The 22,420-nt window shown below is 46.0% G+C and overlaps 1 protein-coding gene across 4 annotated transcripts in view; it reads right to left on the bottom strand.

Annotated features, from left to right (window-relative positions):
• ADK (adenosine kinase) overlaps positions 1 to 22,420 on the bottom strand; it is a 671,242-nt gene that overhangs the window by 53,020 nt on the left and 595,802 nt on the right. For all 4 annotated transcript variants that reach the window (XM_063958650.1, XM_063958649.1, XM_063958652.1 and 1 more), the window contains one exon: positions 15,943 to 16,113. In XM_063958650.1, the coding sequence (XP_063814720.1) occupies positions 15,943 to 16,113 (171 nt within the window). The remainder of the gene's footprint in view (positions 1 to 15,942; positions 16,114 to 22,420) is intronic.

Below are 22,420 nucleotides of genomic sequence, written 5' to 3'. Positions count from 1 at the left end.
TGTCTGTTGAGCAAAACCGACGAGGGGGATGTTTCTTGAAGGAGATGGCATACCCTTGAGTGACGACTTCCCGCACCCAGGCATCCGAAGTGGTCTTTAACCACGCCTGAGCAAACCCTAGAAGTCGGCCTCCCACTCTGGGGTCCCCCAGAGGGAGGCCTGCCCCGTCATGCGGCCAGCTTCTCAGATTTGGAAGCGTACTGACGGGCGTCCCAGGCTCGTTTAGGCTTGGGCTTACAAGTGCAAGACTGTTTCGAGTATGCCTGACCCTTCGCTTTCCCTGGAGGCCTGTAGGGATGAAAGGAAATACTTTTAGCCTTTGACGTTGAAGGAGCAGTACTAGAAGGAGCAGTCGTAGCAGAGGCCAGGTCGGCAACAATTTTGTTGAAATCTTCCCCAAACAAAATGTTTCCCTTAAACGGGAGAATCTCCAGAGTTTTCTTAGAGTCCATGACCACAGAACCAGAGAATCAGACGAGCCAGAATGGATGTAGTAGCCGCTTTGGCCGCCAGGACACCAGCATTGGAGGCCGCCTCCTGAATGTATTGAGAAGCCATAACAATATAGGAGAGGCATTGTTTCGCTTTGTCAGGAAAGTTAGACGGTAGTTCCTCCTCCACCTCCTGGACTCAGGCCGTAACGGCCTCGGCAGCCCATGAGGCCGCAATAGTGGGTCTATGCACTGCTCCTACCAGAGTATAAATAGACTTCAAGCAGCCCTCAACACGTTTATCCGTCGGTTCCTTCAGAGAAGTGGCAGTAGTCACCGTCAGAGCAGAGGATACCACCATCCATGCGACATGCAAGTCAACTAGAGGCGGTGTTTCCAAATTTTTAGTCCGCTCTGCAGAGAGAGGATAGCGAGCAAGCATCTTCATATGAGGTGTAAACTTTTTCCCTGGATTTTCCCAGGATTCCTGACGTATGTCCACTAGGTGGTCAGAATGAGGCAAAACCAGTCTGGTCACCGTCTGACATTTGAACCTATCAGGTTTCTTAGAAGCATCCTGCAGGAGTGGATTGAGAGGAAACAAGGGCCCCTTGGCCTTAGGCGGGCGAGGGTCAGTTTTATGTCTTGCCATAGTCCCCTGAAATTGCTGTAACTGAGAGGACAGAGCATCTGTCCACGGTGGGTTAACGGTAGGGACAAAATGTGGCTGCAGAGGCACAGGTGGTCCCATAGGGGGCGTGCTATTAGCCACCAGCTTACTCAGCAAAAGTGGGTCCTGATGGGCCCCCGGTTGCTACAATCTGACTGGAGGGCAAGGAACCCCCAGCACTGGACCCCTCGGCTGCAATATTATCCTCTTAACGGGTCCGTGACATCAGCACCGCGCACTGCAGGATCGGTCCCCGAACAGTCACCCTTGTGTAGCCGACATGATGTGGAGGCTATACTCAGAGCAACACAGTACAAGAAATGCAGAAAGAAATACCCCACAAGATCCCCTGTGCAATGTAGAACATAAACAGAGGATCCAATGGGTATGCGGTGACCGGAACACACAGGGAAAAATAATGCGTCAGTATATCCTGTGAAACGCCTATATTACACTAAAAACCCTGACGCACTTAGCCCCCAGGGTATAGAATATAGGGATAGCAGTAGGAGTGGGATACACGGAATAGATATATCACACAGCAGCTATATGCACACACATGCAGTCACATGTACAATGCAGATATAATGACAAGCAATAAACTGCACTGGACTAGCAATACTGAGTAATAACCAGTAATGCTATATATGTCTAGAGATATAACAATGCACAGTAAAGACTGGATGTATTTCACAGGGGAACGTGTACAAAATAACCCTGACACAATACACTATTTCTTACCTAAGGGTGTGTACACACGGTGAGATCCTTGCTATGACCGATTTTCACTTGCGATTTCCCTTGAACTCCCTGGAGCCCAGATAGCACAGATTTTGACTAACTTTTCTTGAGATATGGACTGTGTGTGCTTACGATTTTGGCTTATGTGAGATATCATTGACATGTGAGGTGAACTAGATAGTACACCGATCTAGCAAGGATTGACTTGCCTGCACAGTCTATCTTTTCTTGCGATGCCGACCTGGCGGGACCGTGCATTGGGATCGCAAGGTGACTTTTTACCTTGCGATCTGCACTAACTTTTCTTGATATTTTGACTATATAGTCAAAATCGAAAGAAAATATCTCACTGTGTGTACACACCCTCACACTAACAAAATGCATGTAGAATACTTAAGTGTCCTGTAAATCCACAGTGCTGAACAGGCGGCCTTACAGAGGAGGATTTGCTCATGCAGTCCCAGAACAGCTTCAGCATGTATTTATGGCGCCAAGCTGCAGCAGGAAGTGAGGGAGAGAGTGTATGCAGCTCCAGGGCGGGAACACTTATGTAAAATGGCGCCCGGAGCTTTGGGAGGCGCTACAGGCCAGAGCACATTCCCCTTGCTGGGTTTCCACCACCAGGTACTGCGGGTCGCATAAAACGGGTTAATACCCAACCTGTGCCCTGCCCTGGTGGTATAGTGGGGTCCCTGTACTAACAGTGCCCACGCCAGCGCGCGTCCCGCCTCCTACGGACCGCGCTGGATCGCGGTTTACGGACCCTCTTACCTCCTCCCTGTACGCGGCCACGCGATCCTGGAGAGCTGCGGTGAAGTGTGTGTGTGCCTGACAGAAACTGGAGCCTCCACCGCAAGTACCCGGCAACCAGGGCGCGAGAGTATGTGGCGCCGTTGGGGGAGGTGATGGAGCAGCAGCCAGCAATGTCAAACTGACATCCAACACTGGCTGCTACCCTTTAAGCCTTCTTTCTTCAAAGAAAAAGCTCTTTTCAGGGCTGCCAGGAGGAGCCCTGCTGTTAAGATGCCTGCTAGTGCAGACACCAACTACAAACTGAGCTCCTGTGCACGGAGGCGGGGTTATAAAGGAGGCGGCGCTATGCATCCTGGGCAGAAGGTCAAAGCTTTAGCTGTTGGTGCCTCCGGATCAAGATCCTACTCTACACCCCAATGTTATTCCCTGTGGAATACAGTGTACCCCGCTGCAGAAATAACTGTGCATTAAACAAAGTTTGTGTACATACACACAATTCATTTGTTTCATATACACTTTATAAACAAAGCCTGAAGGTAATTTTAGCCAATATTTTTAATAACTGTGTATTAAACAAAGTTTGTGTACATTGAGCCATCAGAAAACAAAGGTTTCACTATCTCAGTCAAAAAATGTCGTATTTCGGAATATTGGATACTCAACCTGCATCGCCCAGTGTGTACGCAGCAAATGAATGATGCAAGCTCCCGCGGCCCGTTGTCGACCACCCACTCTGTTGTCTGTACATGCAGCTCAATTTGGACTTATCGTCCAAAACACATGTACGGGCCGGCGGTGGCGGCGGCATCACTGAACGATATCGGCCATCCAGGAGGGTAGGGATAAAACTAGGAGATATCGCTCATGGACCGTATCACCTAGTAGTGTGTACACACCTTAAGGCAGGCATGTCCAAACTGCGGCCCTCCAGCTGTTGAGAAACTACACATCCCAGCATGCCCTGACACAGCTTTAGCATTCTCTTACAGCAAAACTGTGTCAGGGCATGCTGGGATATGTAGTTTCACAACAGCTGGAGGGCCGGAGTTTGGACATGCCTGCCTTAAGGGGTATATTCAATTGCGGCCGAATTGCTGCAATTGTCGAAAAACGGGGCATTTTCGACACAAAAAACCTGTCGAATTGGATTCGACAATTCAATACAGTACTTTTCAACAAAAAAATCTGCCGTTTCATTCGCGACTTTTTTCAATTCGACATTTTTGCAATGTTAAAAATGCGGCTTTTCGACAAAAGTATATTCACTTGAAGAATGTCGATTCGACAACAGTGCTTTTCGACAGTCATTTCGTCAATTTCAGTCCGCCTCATTTTTCTGTCGTGATCTAATAATTTTTTTTAAAAACATGTTTTTTTTGGTGCTTTTTTGATTGCTAATAGCATATCTATTTATATTTGAAGGGATTATCTACTTGGTTTGTCTATTTATGAGCCACACGTATTATTTAATAGATTTTTTAAAAGAATATATATTATTTTTTTTTACGGACTACAAAAATATGGAGAGATCAGTGCATGTTTTTCATTTGGAAGGGGTGTTAAACGTAAAAATCCTGAAAAAAAATGTGTGGGGTCCCCCCTCCTAAGCATGACCAGCCTCAGGCTCTTTGAGCCGGTCCTGGTTGTTAAAATACGGGGGGGGGGAAATGACAGGGGTTCCCCCGTATTTTAACAACCAGCATCGGGCTCTGCGCCTGGTGCAAAAAATACGGGGGACAAAAGACTTAGGGGTCCCCCGTATTTTTCACACCAGCACCGGGCTCCACTAGCCAGAGAGATAATGCCACAGCCGGGGGACACTTTTATACCGGTCCCTGCGGCCGGTATAAAAGGCTTGCTGGGACTTGTAGTTCTGCTACAAAAAACAATATTTTTTTTTTGTCACAAAAGGCTATCAGCCCCCCATCCGCCACCCTTGGATGGGGGGGGGGGGGGGGGGGCAGCCTCGGCTTCACCCCTGGCCCTTGGGAGGCTGGAGGGGGGGACCCCTTGATTTAAGGGGTCCCCACTCCTCCTGGGTACCCCGGCCAGGGGTGACTAGTTGGAGATTTAATGCCACGGCCGCAGGGACCTATGTAAAAGTGTCCCCCGGCTATGGGATTATCTCTCTGACTAGTGGAGCCCGGTGCTGGTGGAAAAAATACCTACATCTTTTGTCCCCCATATTTTTTGCACCAGGACCAGGCGCAGAGCCCGGTGCTGGTTCTTAAAATACGGGGGAACCCCTGTAATTTCCCCCCCGTATTTTTACAACCAGGACCGGCTCAAAGAGCCCGAGGCTGGTTATGCTTAGGAGGGGGGACCTCACCCAATTTTTTTCAGGATTTATTTAACACTTTTGTCCTGTCCATGAAGTCGAATCCAGGCCGCCCACTATTCATCTATTGGTCCGTTTTTCGACAGCGGGACTGTCGAATCCGTTATTTATTGAATATGTCGAATTCGGTCCCGGCTGGAGGGTTTCGTCTGTCGAATTGTGTCGAATCCAAAAATGGTCGAATTCACGCCGGAATTCGACCACAATTGAATATACCCCTAAGACTGGGAATCTGGCTGCAATCCACCAAGGGGTGACATGGTGCCGAATGACGGTGGACTCACACACAGGTGAATACTGTTCAAATTTCTTTCTTAGATTTACTATGCTTGCTCCACTCAGGAGAGCAATTTTCTTTGTATTTATATAGTGAAGTAGGTAAAATGATTACCACAGATGTACTACCAACATAAACTTTAGTACTATGATCTTTCCTATAGCCAGATTCCCAGGGCTCTACCAATTCTATAATATAAAACCAGCAAATGTATTTAAAAATGACAAGCTAAATGGCAGTGGAGAAAATGCGAGAACAGAACGCCACATCAGAAGCAGCTTTCATTTCTTGATTGAAGCAGATTGGTTATCCCACACAACCATCCCTGCCATATTATATGCCAGGTCTCACCAGGGCTTCAAGGATAATGGAGCCTCTGGAAATAAGGCTGCATGAGGCTTGCTAGAGGAGGTATCAGGTTACCATCATTTATTGTATTGTAGTACAGCTTCAGCACAAAAGTGACTGCTCTCTTTAAGCCATTTTCATGGTATGTAGAAACATGTACAGGATTATCTAGAATTCCTTGGACTTTAGGTGGTACAGATTAGGGTTTGAAGGAGTTTTAAACAGTTTTTTTAAAATAGAGAACTATATTCTTATAGCAGTGGTTCCCAATCTGTGTGCCGTGGCACCCTGGGGTGGCTCAGGACACTAGCAGGGGTGCCTTGGATTGGTGGTCCAGGACCAATTCAAACTATTTCTGGTCAAAGTAATAGATAAAACCAGTGCTTGTGGCCAGGGCCGGACTGGCCATCTGGCACATGCCAGAAGGGCCAATCCGGTCCCTCAGAGAGCCGGGAAGGCCGCGCGCAACCTCCGGCTCAGCCGCCTCCACTGGTTTCCATGGAAAATAAGAATTTACTTACCGATAATTCTATTTCTCATAGTCCGTAGTGGATGCTGGGGACTCCGTCAGGACCATGGGGAATAGCGGCTCCGCAGAAGACAGGGCACAAAAAGTAAGCTTTTAGGATCACATGGTGTGTACTGGCTCCTCCCCCTATGACCCCCCTCCAAGCCTCAGTTAGGTACTGTGCCCGGACGAGCGTACACAATAAGGAAGGATCTTGAATCCCGGGTAAGACTCATACCAGCCACACCAATCACACCGTACAACTTGTGATTTGAACCCAGTTAACAGTATGATAACAACGAAGAAGCCTCTGAAAAGATGGCTCACAACAATAATAACCCGATTTTTGTAAAAATAACTATGTACAAGTATTGCAGACAATCCGCACTTGGGATGGGCGCCCAGCATCCACTACGGACTATGAGAAATAGAATTATCGGTAAGTAAATTCTTATTTTCTCTAACGTCCTAGTGGATGCTGGGGACTCCGTCAGGACCATGGGGATTATACCAAAGCTCCCAAACGGGCGGGAGAGTGCGGATGACTCTGCAGCACCGAATGAGAGAACTCCAGGTCCTCCTTAGCCAGAGTATCAAATTTGTAAAATTTTACAAACGTGTTCTCCCCTGACCACGTAGCTGCTCGGCAAAGTTGTAATGCCGAGACCCCTCGGGCAGCCGCCCAAGATGAGCCCACCTTCCTTGTGGAGTGGGCATTTACAGATTTAGGCTGTGGCAGGCCTGCCACAGAATGTGCAAGTTGGATTGTGCTACAGATCCAACGAGCAATCGTCTGCTTAGACGCAGGAGCACCCATCTTGTTGGGTGCATACAGGATAAACAGCGAGTCAGATTTTCTGACTCCAGCCGTCCTTGAATTATATATTTTCAATGCTCTGACAACGTCCAGCAACTTGGAGTCCTCCAAGTCGCTAGTAGCCGCAGGCACCACAATAGGCTGGTTCAAGTGAAAAGCCGAAACCACCTTAGGCAGAAACTGAGGACGCGTCCGCAGTTCTGCCCTGTCCGAATGGAAAATCAGATATGGGCTTTTGTACGATAAAGCCGCCAACTCTGATACTCTCCTGGCTGAAGCCAGGGCCAGTAGCATGGTTACTTTCCATGTAAGATACTTCAAATCTACCGATTTGAGCGGCTCAAACCAATGGGATTTGAGAAAATCCAAAACTACGTTGAGATCCCACGGTGCCACTGGAGGCACAATCGGGGGCTGTATATGTAGTACACCTTTGACAAAGGTTTGTACTTCAGGCACTGAAGCCAATTCTTTCTGGAAGAAAATCGATAAGGCCGAAATTTGAACCTTAATAGACCCCAATTTGAGGCCCATAGACAATCCTGCCTGCAGGAAATGTAGGAATCGACCCAATTGAAATTCCTCCGTTGGGGCCTTCTTGGCCTCACACCACGCAACATATTTTCTCCAAATGCGGTGATAATGTTGTGCGGTCACTTCCTTCCTGGCTTTAATCAAGGTAGGAATAACTTCCTCTGGAATGCCCTTTTCTTTTAGAATCCGGCGTTCAACCGCCATGCCGTCAAACGCAGTCGCGGTAAGTCTTGGAACATACAAGGTCCCTGCTGAAGCAGATCCCTTCTTAACGGTAGAGGCCACGGCTCTTCCGTGAGCATCTCTTGAAGTTCCGGGTACCAAGTCCTTCTCGGCCAATCCGGAGCCACGAGTATTGTTCTTACTCCCCGTAGCCGTATAATTCTCAGTACCTTTGGTATGAGAGGCAGAGGAGGAAACACATACACGGACTGGTACACCCACGGTGTTACCAGAGCGTCCACAGCTATTGCCTGAGGGTCTCTTGACCTGGCGCAATATCTGTCCAGTTTCTTGTTGAGGCGGGACGCCATCATGTCCACCTTTGGTTTTTCCCAACGGTTCACAATCATGTGGAAGACTTCTGGATGAAGTCCCCACTCTCCCGGGTGGAGGTCGTGTCTGCTGAGGAAGTCTGCTTCCCAGTTGTCCACTCCCGGAATGAACACTGCTGACAGTGCTATGACATGATTTTCCGCCCAGCGAAGAATCCTTGCAGCTTCTGTCATTGCTCTTCTGCTTCTCGTGCCGCCCTGTCTGTTTACGTGGGCGACTGCCGTGATGTTGTCCGACTGGATCAACACCGGCTGACCCTGAAGCAGCGGTTTTGCCAGGCTTAGAGCATTGTAAATCGCTCTTAGCTCCAGTATATTTATGTGAAGAGACGTCTCCAGGTTTGACCACACGCCCTGGAAGTTTCTTCCCTGTGTGACTGCTCCCCAGCCTCGTAGGCTGGCATCCGTAGTCACCAGGACCCAGTCCTGTATGCCGAATCTGCGGCCCTCTAACAGATGGGCACTCTGCAACCACCACAGAAGAGACACCCTTGTTCTTGGTGACAGTGTTATCCGCTGATGCATGTGCAGATGCGATCCGGACCATTTGTCCAGCAGATCCCACTGAAATATTCGTGCGTGGAATCTGCCGAATGGAATTGCTTCGTAAGAAGCCACCATCTTTCCCAGGACTCTTGTGCATTGATGTACTGACACATTTCCTGGTTTTAGGAGGTTCCTGACAAGTTCGGATAACTCCCTTGCTTTCTCCTCCGGGAGAAACACCTTTTTCTGAACAGTGTCCAGAATCATTCCCAGGAACAGCAGACGTGTCGTCGGGGTCAATTGAGATTTTGGAAGATTCAGAATCCACCCGTGTTGTTGAAGCACTACTTGGGTTAGTGCTACTCCGACTTCCAGCTGTTCTCTGGACCTTGCCCTTATCAGGAGATCGTCCAAGTAAGGGATAATTAATACGCCTTTTCTTCGTAGAAGAACCATCATTTCGGCCATTACCTTGGTAAAGACCCGAGGTGCCGTGGACAAACCAAACGGCAGCGTTTGAAACTGATAATGACAGTTTTGTATCACGAACCTGAGATACCCTTGGTGTGAAGGGTAAATTGGGACATGCAGATAAGCATCTTTTATGTCCAGGGACACCATGAAGTCCCCTTCTTCCAGATTCGCTATCACTGCTCTGAGTGACTCCATCTTGAACTTGAATTTCTGTATGTACAGGTTCAAGGATTTCAGATTTAGAATAGGTCTTACCGAACCGTCCGGCTTCGGTACCACAAATAGTGTGGAATAATACCCCTTTCCCTGTTGTAGGAGGGGTACCTTGACTATCACCTGCTGAGAATACAGCTTGTGAATGGCTTCCAATACCGTCGCCCTTTCTGAGGGAGACGTTGGTAAAGCAGACTTTAGGAACCGGCGAGGGGGAGACTTTTGGAATTCCAACTTGTAACCCTGAGATACTACCTGCAGGATCCAAGGGTCCACCTGTGAGCGCGCCCACTGTGTGCTGAAAATCTTTAGTCGACCCCCCACCGCCCCTGAGTCCGCTTGCACAGCCCCAGCGTCATGCTGAGGGCTTTGTAGAAGCCGGGGAGGGCTTCTGTTCGTGGGAAGTAGTTGCTTGCTGCACCCTCTTACCCCTTCCTTTGCCTCTGGGCAAATATGACTGTCCTTTTGCCCGCTTGTTCTTATAGGAACGAAAGGACTGCGGCTGAAAAGACGGTGTCTTTTTCTGTTGGGAGGTGACCTGAGGTAAAAAAGTGGATTTTCCGGCTGTTGCCGTGGCCACCAGATCCGATAGACCGACCCCAAATAATTCCTCTCCTTTATACGGCAATACTTCCATATGCCGTTTGGAATCCGCATCACCTGACCACTGTCGCGTCCATAAACTTCTTCTGGCAGATATGGACATCGCACTTACTCTCGATGCCAGAGTGCAAATATCCCTCTGAGCATCTCGCATATAAAGAAAAGCATCATTTAATTGCTCTATAGTCAATAAAATACTGTCCCTATCCAGGGTATCAATATTTTCAGTCAGGGAATCCGACCACACCACCCCAGCACTGCACATCCAGGCTGAGGCTATTGCTGGTCGCAGTATAACACCAGTATGTGTGTATATACTCTTCAGGGTAGTTTCCAGCCTCCTATCAGCTGGATCCTTGAGGGCGGCCGTATCAGGAGACGGTAACGCCACTTGTTTTGATAAGCGTGTGAGCGCCTTATCCACCCTAGGGGGTGTTTCCCAGCGCGCCCTAACCTCTGGTGGGAAAGGGTATAATGCCAATAACTTCTTTGAAATTAGCAGTTTTCTATCGGGGTTAACCCACGCTTCATCACACACGTCATTCAATTCCTCTGATTCTGGAAAAGCTACAGGTAGTTTTTTCACACCCCACATAATACCCCCCTTTGAGGTACCTGCAGTATCAGAGATATGCAAAGCCTCCTTCATTGCCGTGATCATATAACGTGTGGCCCTATTGGAAAATACGTTTCTTTCTTCACCGTCGACACTAGATTCATCTGTGTCGGTACCTGTGTCGACTGACTGAGGTAAGGGACGTTTTACAGCCCCTGACGGTGCCTGAGACGCCTGGACAGGTACTAACTGGTTTTCCGGCCGTCTCATGTCGTCAACTGACTTTTGCAGCGTGCTAACATTATCACGTAATTCCATAATTAAAGCCATCCATTCCGGTGTCGACTCCCTAGGGGGTGACATCACCATTACCGGCAATTGCTCCGCCTCCACACCAACATCGTCCTCATACATGTCGACACACACGTACCGACACACAGCAGACACACAGGGAATGCTCTTATCGAAGACAGGACCCCACTAGCCCTTTGGGGAGACAGAGGGAGAGTTTGCCAGCACACACCAAAGCGCTATAAAAATGTATATAAACAACCCTAAAAGGTGTTGTTTGTTATATGCGCTTAATATATAAAAATATCGCCAAAATATGCCCCCCTTCTCTGTTTTACCCTGTTTCTGTAGTGCAGTGCAGGGGAGAGTCCTGGGAGCCTTCCTCACAGCGGAGCTGAGCAGGAAAATGGCGCTGTGTGCCGAGGAGAATAGGCCCCGCCCCCTAAAACGGCGGGCTCTTCTCCCGGAGTTTGCGATATATGGCAGGGGTTAAATACATCCATATAGCCTCAAGGGCTATATGTGATGTATTTTAGCCATAGAAAAAGGTATTCTACATTGCTGCCCAGGGCGCCCTCCCCAGCGCCCTGCACCCTCAGTGACCGCTGGTGTGAAGTGTGCCGACAACAATGGCGCACAGCTGCAGTGCTGTGCGCTACCTTATGAAGACTGAAAGTCTTCTGCCGCCTGTTTCCGGACCTCTGGACCTCTTCAACTTCGGCATCTGCAAGGGGGGTCGGCGGCACGGCTCCGGGACCGGACTCCATGGCTGGGCCTGTGTTCGATCCCTCTGGAGCTAATGGTGTCCAGTAGCCTAAGAAGCAAATCCATCCTGCACGCAGGTGAGTTCACTTCTCTCCCCTAAGTCCCTCGTAGCAGTGAGCCTGTTGCCAGCAGGACTCACTGAAAATAAGAAACCTAAAAAACTTTTTCTAAGCAGCTCTTTATGAGAGCCACCTAGATTGCACCCTGCTCGGACGGGCACAAAAACCTAACTGAGGCTTGGAGGGGGGTCATAGGGGAAGGAGCCAGTACACACCATGTGATCCTAAAAGCTTACTTTTTGTGCCCTGTCTCCTGCGGAGCCGCTATTCCCCATGGTCCTGACGGAGTCCCCAGCATCCACTAGGACGTTAGAGAAATGGGGGCGTGCCGCGAGTCCACGTCCCTGGACTCGTACCATGCCCCCCAGCAAGCGTCGCCGTGGTAATGGGGGCGTGCCACGAGTCCACGCCCCCACAACTCGCGGCACAACCCCATATCTCATGGCGGCGCCCCCTCGTGGCCGTGCGCGCTCACAAATGCCTGGTCCGTTTTTGAGCCCCAGTCCATCACAGCTTGTGGCTACCAATTATAAAATATGAGGACAAACAGAAGCAAATGTTGTCCCGCACCACACTAAAGACACTAAGGATGACACAAACATAAATTACTTATTGTTTTCTATAATTCCCAAGAAGAACCTTTTGGCCTAGGTGTGCCGTGAAAAAAATTCTGATACTCTAGGGCTCCATGGTTCAAAAAAGTTTGTGAACCACTGATCTATAGTATTCCGGCGTCTGTATCCTGACCGCCAGGATCCTGGCAGCCGACAACTTGATTGCCTCCCCTATATTTACACCAGTCATTCCCTGCTCTGCCGTTAGATTCCCTTCTTCATGAAATGGTTTTCCAAAGCTCCTCACAGAGAATGTAGAAGAAGTCACCAGGTGTGTGATCATGAATAATGATATCCTCACTAAAAAGCAACATTTGTCCCTTTCTGGTTTTAGGAACTTTTTGTATAATGTGTTTCAGTTACATATACTATACGCCTGTAGAGATTAATGGCAGGCAATATATGTCTTGGTAATCTAGCTTCTTAATATAGTAATTTCAAGTTAACACACAAATCATGCATTAGAAAAGAACTGTATTAAAATGACAGGAAGATCAATCAATTGAATGAATGTGTTCTCAGGGTGTTTTACATAAAAGCAGAATTTATAGGTACAGTTTTTCCTTGTCATGATCTGCAAAGTTCTTATTTTACCCACTAGTTATAAATTGCATTGTATTTCTACACTAGTCATTGCTCCCTACGCAAAGTATTCAAAGAGTACAGGATATTGAAAAACGCAGAAGCATTGCAAATCTATAGTTAAATTTATTTGAGTTAAAAAAAAAATTGCGTTTCCTACTATGCATTGTGAATACGCTGTTCAGGGCAACTTCACAGAACAAATATAATTCTTAGAACTACAATTTGTATGAGGTAGATTCAGTGAACTGCAACATCCCATGGAGCCTTGAGTAATGTTTCAATGGAACCTCACTGTTAATTGAATAGGCCACTAATATATGGCACAGGGCAAAGGTAAAATAAAAAAAATAAAAATGTAATAAAGCATATAAGTAAAAATATGACTGAAAAGTAAAAAAATTGTAAGAGAGCAAGTGACTGGAGACCAATAAATAAATGACCGTTCATCCTCAGCAGTAACCGAATTAAAACGTATTTTGCTACAGTGTACACACGTCTAACATGAGAGCTGGGTTTACAAGGCCAGTTGGGACCAATTCTCATGAAATTGCGTAGAAGGAAAAAGGGGAAATACATAACTGTAACATTTCCATTCCTATGGGTAACAATGCTATCCTTTTGTTTCAACCTCTAGCGTCATTTCAATGGCTGGCCAATGTAGCACTGCAGGGCTTGACAAACTTTTCTAAAATCTAAGAGCCAGGTTTAAAGTGTACTAGCCAGAGCACCGCAACCTCCCCCCCCCCCCCTCCAAACCACAAAGCAAAAAAAAAACACTAACTGAAACCCCTCCCCAATATTACTGAGCAGCTTCCCCTCGACTCAGCCATAATACTGAGCAGCTTCCCCCCGACTCACCAAGCATACCAACCCTCACAGCCACACAACTAAGGGGGTACCCCCTGGCATACCAGCCCTCTGCATCCACACTGCAGTGCAGCTACCCCCCAGGCAAAAAACAACCCATCCCCCACTACCAAATTAATGAGCAGCTAACCCCCACCGGCTACCAACCACTCCACAACCTCCCACAGGGCAAACAATACCTCCTACCCCGTGGCCACATCACTACCCCTCCAAAGCCGCAATCCCTGGCCACGCATAGACCCTTTTATTGGACATCCCTATGCAGCTGGAGTTTGGAGACAGCAGACAAAGCAGGATGGGACAAACACTCAACACATGCACTCTTGTGCAAGAAATGGCCGCCGCAATACAGGCTCGCATTCCAAAATCTAAGCTGCGGCTGTTGGTGCTGAAGAGGAACTGCTTTCTCCCTCCAAAATCTGGTAGCCAGGCAGCAAAATCTAGGGGCCATAGCTACCTGGCCCTTGGGATTTGTCGAGCCCTGACTTACAGCATCTTCCCTAGAAAGATCCGTAATCCAGATGTGCTTACTGGGTTCTGAACCTGTGCACCTCTGCCAACAAACTGAAAGCACCAGGCACGGTTATAATTTGCAACAGTGAATGACATGTGGAAAAAGCTTTAGCAGTGTTCGTCAGCCCTACCAGGATAAAAGGCAACAGAAATGTGAACCAAAAATATATCATGCATTAAGCCTGATACATTAATGAATGTATATAGCCTTAGGTTCAAGTTGTCGATTAAAATCAAATCTATAAAGGGGACTTGTGACCCTACTATAAGGCACGGGAATGCTACAAATCCTGAACACAGAAAAAAGCACTCAATGTTTTCATTAATAGACTGACAATGTATTGATTTAGCCCAAGGTCTCCAAGTATACTTGCTATGAGATGCTAATGATCTGTGCTAATACTTGGAATTTAGGAGCTTGTCAGACATCTCTCACTGAGCAAATTGGACTTCAGAAGCCCTTAGAAAATGCTCTCTTGCAGCCAAGACTAGGCCTGTTATTTAGAGCAGAGAGGACCCACGGGAGAGAGGAGTTAATCACGCCATGTATGACATCTTCCTCCCACCATTTGTGCTAATTTGTTCTCTGCTCCTATAACTCCAACACAGAGATCACTAGATTGCACAGATTGGGAATGATTTCCTCTTCTACTGATGCTGGCGACTGACAAGAAATATAGATAAAGCTCCATTCGGCCTCTTGAGGAAAGTAGTCATCCATGTAACTTTAGCAATTTCAGTACATGGAACATATAAAAACATTCGGTTTAAAAGTTCCACTTTTTCTAATACAGAATTCAGGCCCAACGAGTCTGTTTAACGTTATGTTACAGTGTTACTCCTGCAAATAAAATAACAAAAAGGAGGGGGAAAAAAGGAAACTGCTGTACATGAAAGTTACACTTTCCTCTCTACAGCTACGCTGTGAAGCTAGGTACACACAACATTGTTTGTAAAGAGGATACAACAGACCATTCCATTATTTGATTGTTTTTGTACACTGTGTACAGACTAGTCAGTAATAAGTTCAGTTCCAAATGGTTACAGGATAACTGTTGTAGAAATCAGCAGGTCTGATCAAATCATCGGAACGGACTGTTTTGCACAGGATAATTGGCCCTGGGTACTGCATACACGCAACGATAAATCGGACCAACCAGCCGAGAATTGGTTGATCAGCTTGATTAATGTCCGGTGTGTAGCTCACTTGACACCTTTTGCCATGAAACATACAGTAATTGTTTCAGGACAACACTAAACACTTGAAAGAAAAAGACAAATAAATAAATAAATGTAGGTCGACACAGGAAATAGGTCAACACAACCATTAGGTTGACATGAACAAGGTCGACATGAGTTTTTCACACGATCCACGTGGACTACAATTGGGAACAGTAACCTGTGCTTAGCGCAGCGGATCAAGGCACCTTGCCTGAAGCATGGCGAGCGACGCGAGCCATGTGAGTGGACACGGTGCACTAATTGGGGTTCCCCGTCACTTTACGGAGAAAAAGACACCAACAAAACATAAAAACGCATGTTGACTTTTTTCATTTCGACCTAATGGTCGCGTCGACCCATTCCTGTGTCGACCTAATGTGCGCTGACACTGTCGACCCTGAGTCTCATACCCCTTAACAGGTGTGATTTATGTCAAGCACTGATAGGAATCAAACTAACTGGAAAAAAGGGAATAATAGAACACAACTAATGTAAATATGGTTTAATTATTCTTAGAGGGAGCTGCCACATTCGTAGAAGATATGATTTGCACAATTGGAATGTCATTACTGTATTCTCTCCAGACCGCATTAGAAATGGCGCTACATCTCCAGAAAATAAAGTGCACAAACCAAAAAACTAGAGAAATGGCTGTATAATTTGTGATAAGAACAATCCCACCCTTCTGGTTTGGTCTTTTGCACTGAACAAGACATTCTCTTACCGTTTCATTCCCAAACAGAATGTCCACATAAGGCATGGCTTTCATAAGCGGGTCCTTGTAGAACTGACTGATGAATGGTGCCGACAGGTTCATGCAGAAGATCTTGTTATGTTCAGAGGACTGGGTGGCCACTTTAAGGATAGATTCAGGGGAGACCGTAAGAAAGAAACCCTGGCAGGTAGAAATAATCAATACAGCATTAAAACCATATAGACAAAATGGCGATAATTATTAAATATGTTGGTTTGTTTCAGCTGAACATTGTTCTAATCTAGGAAATACTTAAGATGACAGCATGTGAAGAAAGAAAAAAAACTAGAAATTTAAGATACTGCTTCTAAATACATCACACTACTAGAAATAACTTTGCTTGTTCATTAATTGTAGTAGCCCATGTATTTTGCTAGGTTTCATTCTTCTCCACCCAAGGATGTGTACACGTGGGAAACGCTATTACAGTAACTATACATCAGCAGGCTGCTTTTACAGCACAGATCCAAATTTACTGCTATGGAAAAAGACAATGCTACTTAGACTGACTGATTTAACAGGAGCATCAATAAATTATTAGTGTTTGCAAACATGGCCAGAGCTCTCTCACTAGCCCAGACTGCTTAGTATAGCAGGCAAGGGGTTAGGTTTCTGTGCCATAGACTAAACACAGCAAGGAATTTAAACTGATCATTAATGTCACAGAGGCTTTGTGGTTAGATAATCGTCTCAGGCCCTTGTGATCCTCTCCTGGGTGAGTAGGTTCCAGTTACCCAACATACTTTCTGAATTCTATGTCCAGAACCTCAGCAACATAGATTTCCTTTTAACTTTTTTTTCTTTAATCATTTTTTACTTACTCCTAGCCCTAGCCAATAAGTGTCTCAATGTCAATATTTCTGTGGTGCTGACGGCTACTTGTGTCCTGTTTATGTTTTGACTACTGTAATAGTCTGTTCTACCCTGTTCTGTCTTACAGTTTGCCTTTGTACAATGCTGGGCACCATATAAAGTATAATAATAATAATTAAAAGAAGCAAATACAAACAATCATGGAATACATAAAGAGGGGATTACAAATCATAAAACCGTATTAAAACCACATGGTTAAAATGGGTGTGGTTCATCAAATCGACAGTGTCTAGGTCGACGATGTTTAGGTCGACAGTCACTAGGTCGACATGGATGGAAGGTCGACAGGGTTTCTAGGTCGACATGTGCTAGGTCGACAGGTCTAAAGGTCGACATGAGGATTTTTTTTCTTTTTGGTGTCGTTTTCTTCGTAGAGTGACCGGGATCCCAAATTAGTGCACCGCATACCCTCGCATGGCTCGCTTCGCTCGCCATGCTTCGGGCATGGTGCCTTCGCTCCGCTACCGCTTCACTCGGCACACTTTACCGTTCCAATCGCAGTCCACGTGGATCATTAAGTATGAAAAAACTCAAATAAAGAAAAAAAATGTGAAAAACTCATGTCGACCTTTAGACCTGTCGACCTAGAAACCCTGTCGACCTTCCATCCATGTCGACCTAGTGACTGTCGACCTATAGTGGTCGACCTAAACATTGTCGACCTAGACACTGTCGATCTTCAGACCGGATCCCGGTTAAAATATATAAATGTCATGGTATTTATTTTCACAATTAATTTCTTTGAACACTTTTCGTACAGGTTGATTAAAAATTAGCATAATCTTTTTTTTCAATAAAAGGCTTATGGTGTGCAGCTAGAGAGCAGTATTTACTCATAGTTGCCTACTCTCCTGGAACAAGCAGGACATCCTGAAGTTAAGTGGAAACCTCTAACTCCTGGAGTTACATGCCTGCAAGCTGGAAAGTAAAGGTGTCTGATTATACGTCATTATGCCCGACACACCATAGTGAATGGATAGGGGCATGATGGCGCAGTTAGTACCATCCTATACCTTGCCATCTCATCATTTGCATAATTAAGTCACACCCACTTATTTTCACAGCTTCCCTCAGTATCTCTAGGTATGCGAGTGTTCAAGTGCACCAGCTAATGACACACAGCCGCACAATAAACACCAGAATAGTTATCGCATGGTTACTTTGTTACAGGCAGTTTTCTTCCACACTATGACTATTCAGTATTAAAGGCTGTGAGCGACCCATGTACTGGCAGGACTGTCGTTACCCTAAGACAGGCATGTCCAAGCTGTGGCTCTCCCGCTGTTGAGAAACTACACATCCCAGCATGCCCTGACACAGCTTTAGCATCCTCCGACAGCAAAACTGTCAGGGCATGCTGGGATATGTAGTTTTACAACAGCTAGAGGGCCGCAGTTTGGACATGCCTGCCCTATGAGACATCCTGTGTCAGAGACATCCTGTCACCAAGAGCCAATCTGTCGCCCACTGAATCTGAATGTTCAATGTCATAGGTAGAGTAAGGACGACAATTGGCCGATTGTTCCTCAGTGACTATGTTAGTAACTGCACATTGCAATTAGACTAATACTCAGACTGGACTTAATCTTGGATATTTAAAACTGCATGACACGTGTACATTAACGCAGGCTTTCTGGTATTTAGAGAATATGAGAAAGGTAACCGCTATCATGTTAATCCAAATCCACGTTTTTAATATGAGTGGAATTAAATTCCCTGTAATCAGATACCTGAACATCGCCCGCCAATTAGGTCAACACAAAAGAGGTATCTTAAGTATACAAATTCTCTTAAGTAGCACCTGTGCATTTAAAGTACTTTTATACCACTCCTCACTAAACAGCTTGGAATACCATAAAGGACATATCCACTCTTGCAGTGTCTCACAAAATGGCAGATCTCACAAATGTCCAGAGTTAAAGAAATACTGCTATTCCCCAAAACAGATGCTCATGCCCACAATCCATGTTAAATGCAGCTAAGAGGCTGATCTTCCTCACAAAACGTTCATCCACTACTGCTCCGCTTAGTCAGTACCTCCACTGGTTACCTGTTTTTTTTGTTACCAATTTCATGTAACATACTTCTACTTGCACATAAGGCTACTTAATAATCAAATACAAAAACATACATCTCTACACTTATCTGAAAAACTCCCAAGCTTATCCTCTCCAAAATCTGTATGTGTGTGTATCTGTGTGTGTTTGTGTGTGTGTGTTTGTGTGTGTACATTTGTGTGTGTGTGTGTGTGTGTGTATATATATATATATATATATCTGTGTGTGTGACTGGGTGAGCAAAATGTGTGTAAGCGGCACTCACACAGGTGGAATTTTGTGTCAGCGGCACTACTACAGGGGGCATTTTGTGTAAGCAGCACTACTGCGGGAGGATTTTGTGTAAGCGGCACTAATATGCGGGGATTTTGTATAAGCGGAACTACTACGGGGGGCATTATGAGTATAAGCGGCACTAGTACGGTGGAATTTTGTGTATAAGAAGCACTACTAGGTGCGGTGTTATGCGAATAAGATTGTGCTACTGTGGCATAATTTGAAATGGGGGTACTATTGTGTGGCCATGCCCCTTCTATCGTTTTCGGTGTGCACCAAAGATGTGTGCTGTCCCTTTGTAAAGTATGGGAGGGCGCACATTTATAGTTTGCAGGGGAGCGCTGAACACCCTAGTACCGGCTCTGCTGTTGCCACTACAGTCTCTGAGTTCGGCAACTTATAGTTCAACCCACGCACTAGAACAGTCAATCAGTGTAAGTGACATGTAAACCGGGCCTGATCAACCAATAGGCTGATCAGGATACAGCATAAAGCGCTGGGTCCTGAGGGGGAGGGGTGCAGCGCAGGCAAAATAGATTAATTAGGGTTCTATTTTTTACCGTTATTGTCTGTGCCACTCACCAACTCACTGCTGCAGACAGTCTGCAGTGCAGCAATGACTCATTCAGTCATCATCGCTGCTGAGCACTGCCTGAGCTGCAGCGTCTACCCCGTCTGGTCCCTCCTCACTCCATCCTGCTTATGCTGCTGCGTGATGACAGAGAATCTGACATGCGCAGTAGGCATTCCACTCCAGGATGCTAAGAGGGCCATCAGGGCGCCATTTTCAGCAGCAGAGCACTCTTGCACTGTTATTCATTCAAAGTGACTTCCTGCAGAACTTGAAGTTTGATTATATATTCGAAAAGTTCTGAGTCTCTACAGCAGGGGTGGGGAACCTTCGGTCCTCCAGCTGTTGTTGAACTACACATACCAGCATGCCTTGCTACAGTTTTGCTATTTGGCCATGCTAAAACTGTTGCAGGGCATGCTGGGATGTGTAGTTCAACAACAGCTGGAGGGCCGAAGGTTCCCCATCCCTGCTGTCAAAGTCAGAAAAATATCCCCATGCACGTTGCCATATTTGCACCGCACACTGGTCCGTGCTGCGCATGCGTACGCTCTCCTGTGAAGGCGCATACCCGCAATAGCGTGCACTCGCAGGCGCGGTATGCGTATTTACGGTAGAGTTTATGTAGTCGTAGCGTGCGACTCATTCGTTACATATTTTCACAATTAATGTAGTTTATAGATCATGATCCCTTTGATAGTTTCTGAAAGTTTGGTTAAAATAGAAGGTCCCTGTTTAAAGTAATCCCTCTTTGTATTGTACGAAGGGTCTAACAGGAATCATACAGCAGTGTTTGGTACCCATCGGAAGAGTATTTAATTAGCAATATTCCGGTGTTGGTTTGGAGCGTATTAATCGCTCGTGCGAATAGTTATGGACATAAGAAGTTTATGTCCATTTCTATTATTTACTCATACTCAGGTATGCGGCGGGAAACCTAGTTTCCCACCCACCTGAGCTGTTGGAAATCGTCACAGCCCACCTGTATGAATCAACCTATGACCTTTTGTTGTGATACAGGGTCGAATTCCTTCATCCAATGGACAATGGGATTGTAGGGACTATGAGATTGCATTGTGTGTGGGGCATAAATAGGCAGGCCGACCACATCCAGCTCTCACTCTTCAACGGTTCTCATTGCTGAAAATCGGGTGCTGGATGTCCAGGCGCATGCGATCGTTTACCCTGTGCGTAAGTTTCTCTCCGTAATCATTGTCTTTCTGTGAGCCAATTTCTCTCATCTCTCTCCGTCTCTCTCTCTCTCTTTCCCTTCTCTCTCTCTCTCGTATCTCCCCTAGACTAGTATTGTATTGTATTAGATAGTATTGTATTTTGGTTAGGAAGTCTCTGTTATATTGTAGTGTATCATTTGTACTGTTATCCCCTTTTACAAGTATATTAGATATAATACAGTTAATAGGCTTTGGACCCTAAACCAGTATCTGTGTATTTCCTATAGTGTTAAGTGTTCACTTGAGCGTCGGTGACGCTCAAGCAGCTTTGTAGTTAGTCAGGTTACACAAGGTTGCACTTACACCCTGTATTCACATTAAGGTATTCTGTGTATTTCATTGGTATAAGGTTTAGACATAAAGGTATAGCGTTGTGAGCGTCTGCGCCGCTGGTGATCTCCTCGTGGTCTCGAGCGTCCGCTACGCCATAGCGAATCATTACTCTAGTCATAGCCAATAACGTGTCCTGTGATCACTGGGCCGTGAGCGAACGTGACGCTTGAGCGTCTCGCCTACGGCTGAGCGATCGTTACGCAACTAGCGTACCATTACGGTACTTCTTAAGTAAACAGCGTACAGTGTTCTTAGACTTCATAAAGGGTTGTTTATACGACAAGGGAATTTAGTATTGTCACTGCTCTACAGCAAGAAAAAGGAGCTTGATGTAAACTGTTCATGTAAAATGTTTGAAAACTATATTTAATGTATCATTTCGTATTATTGTCATTAGTCTATGTTTCTACAGAATATAAAAAAAATACAATTTGTATCAGCAAACAATAATTGAATCTGTAATAATTTCTAACACATAATTACAGAGTTTTCGCTGAATAGGAGCAAAAATAAATAAATAAATAAAAAAATTGGTGGTGGGGAAGGGTAGGGGCAGCCACTTCTGTATTAGCCTTGGGCAACTGGAACCCTTAATCAGGCCCTGTATGTAAAAGGATAGGCTGGTGCTGGCCCAGTCTCGATGACTTGACACCAGTAGAGCTCTGCTTCCAGGCACATGTGGGGAGAAGGCCCTGCTCCTGCGAGCTTACAATCTAAAAGATGAAGGGCTAACAGACCGTGGCGACACAGAAGGGGTAGACCATGAGGTGGACAAGACGGATAACAGGACAGTTGGCTGGGTTTGGTGAAGAAGTACATCTTGATAGTCGGTTTGAAGTTTTGTAGAGAGGTGGAGAGTCAGATGGGGAGAGGTAGAAAATTCCAGAGACAGGTAGAAGCACATGCAAAATCTTGTAAGTAGAAGTGGGAGGAGGTAATAAGTTGTCAGGAGAGACAACATGAATTAGCAGAGCAAAGAGGATGGATGGGAGTGTAGGGAGAGATGAGGTCAGAGATGTAAGAGGAAGAAGAGTGGGTGATGTCTTTGAAGGCGAGTAAGAGAAGTTTGAATTGGATTCTGAATAGAAAGGGGAGCCAGTGAAGGG

The sequence above is a fragment of the Pseudophryne corroboree genome, chromosome 3 (assembly GCF_028390025.1).
Source record: "Pseudophryne corroboree isolate aPseCor3 chromosome 3, aPseCor3.hap2, whole genome shotgun sequence".
NCBI classification, from domain to species: Eukaryota; Metazoa; Chordata; class Amphibia; order Anura; family Myobatrachidae; genus Pseudophryne; species Pseudophryne corroboree.
The sequence above is the reverse complement of the archived record's forward strand: the minus strand, read 5'-3'. Positions and strand labels throughout refer to the sequence as shown.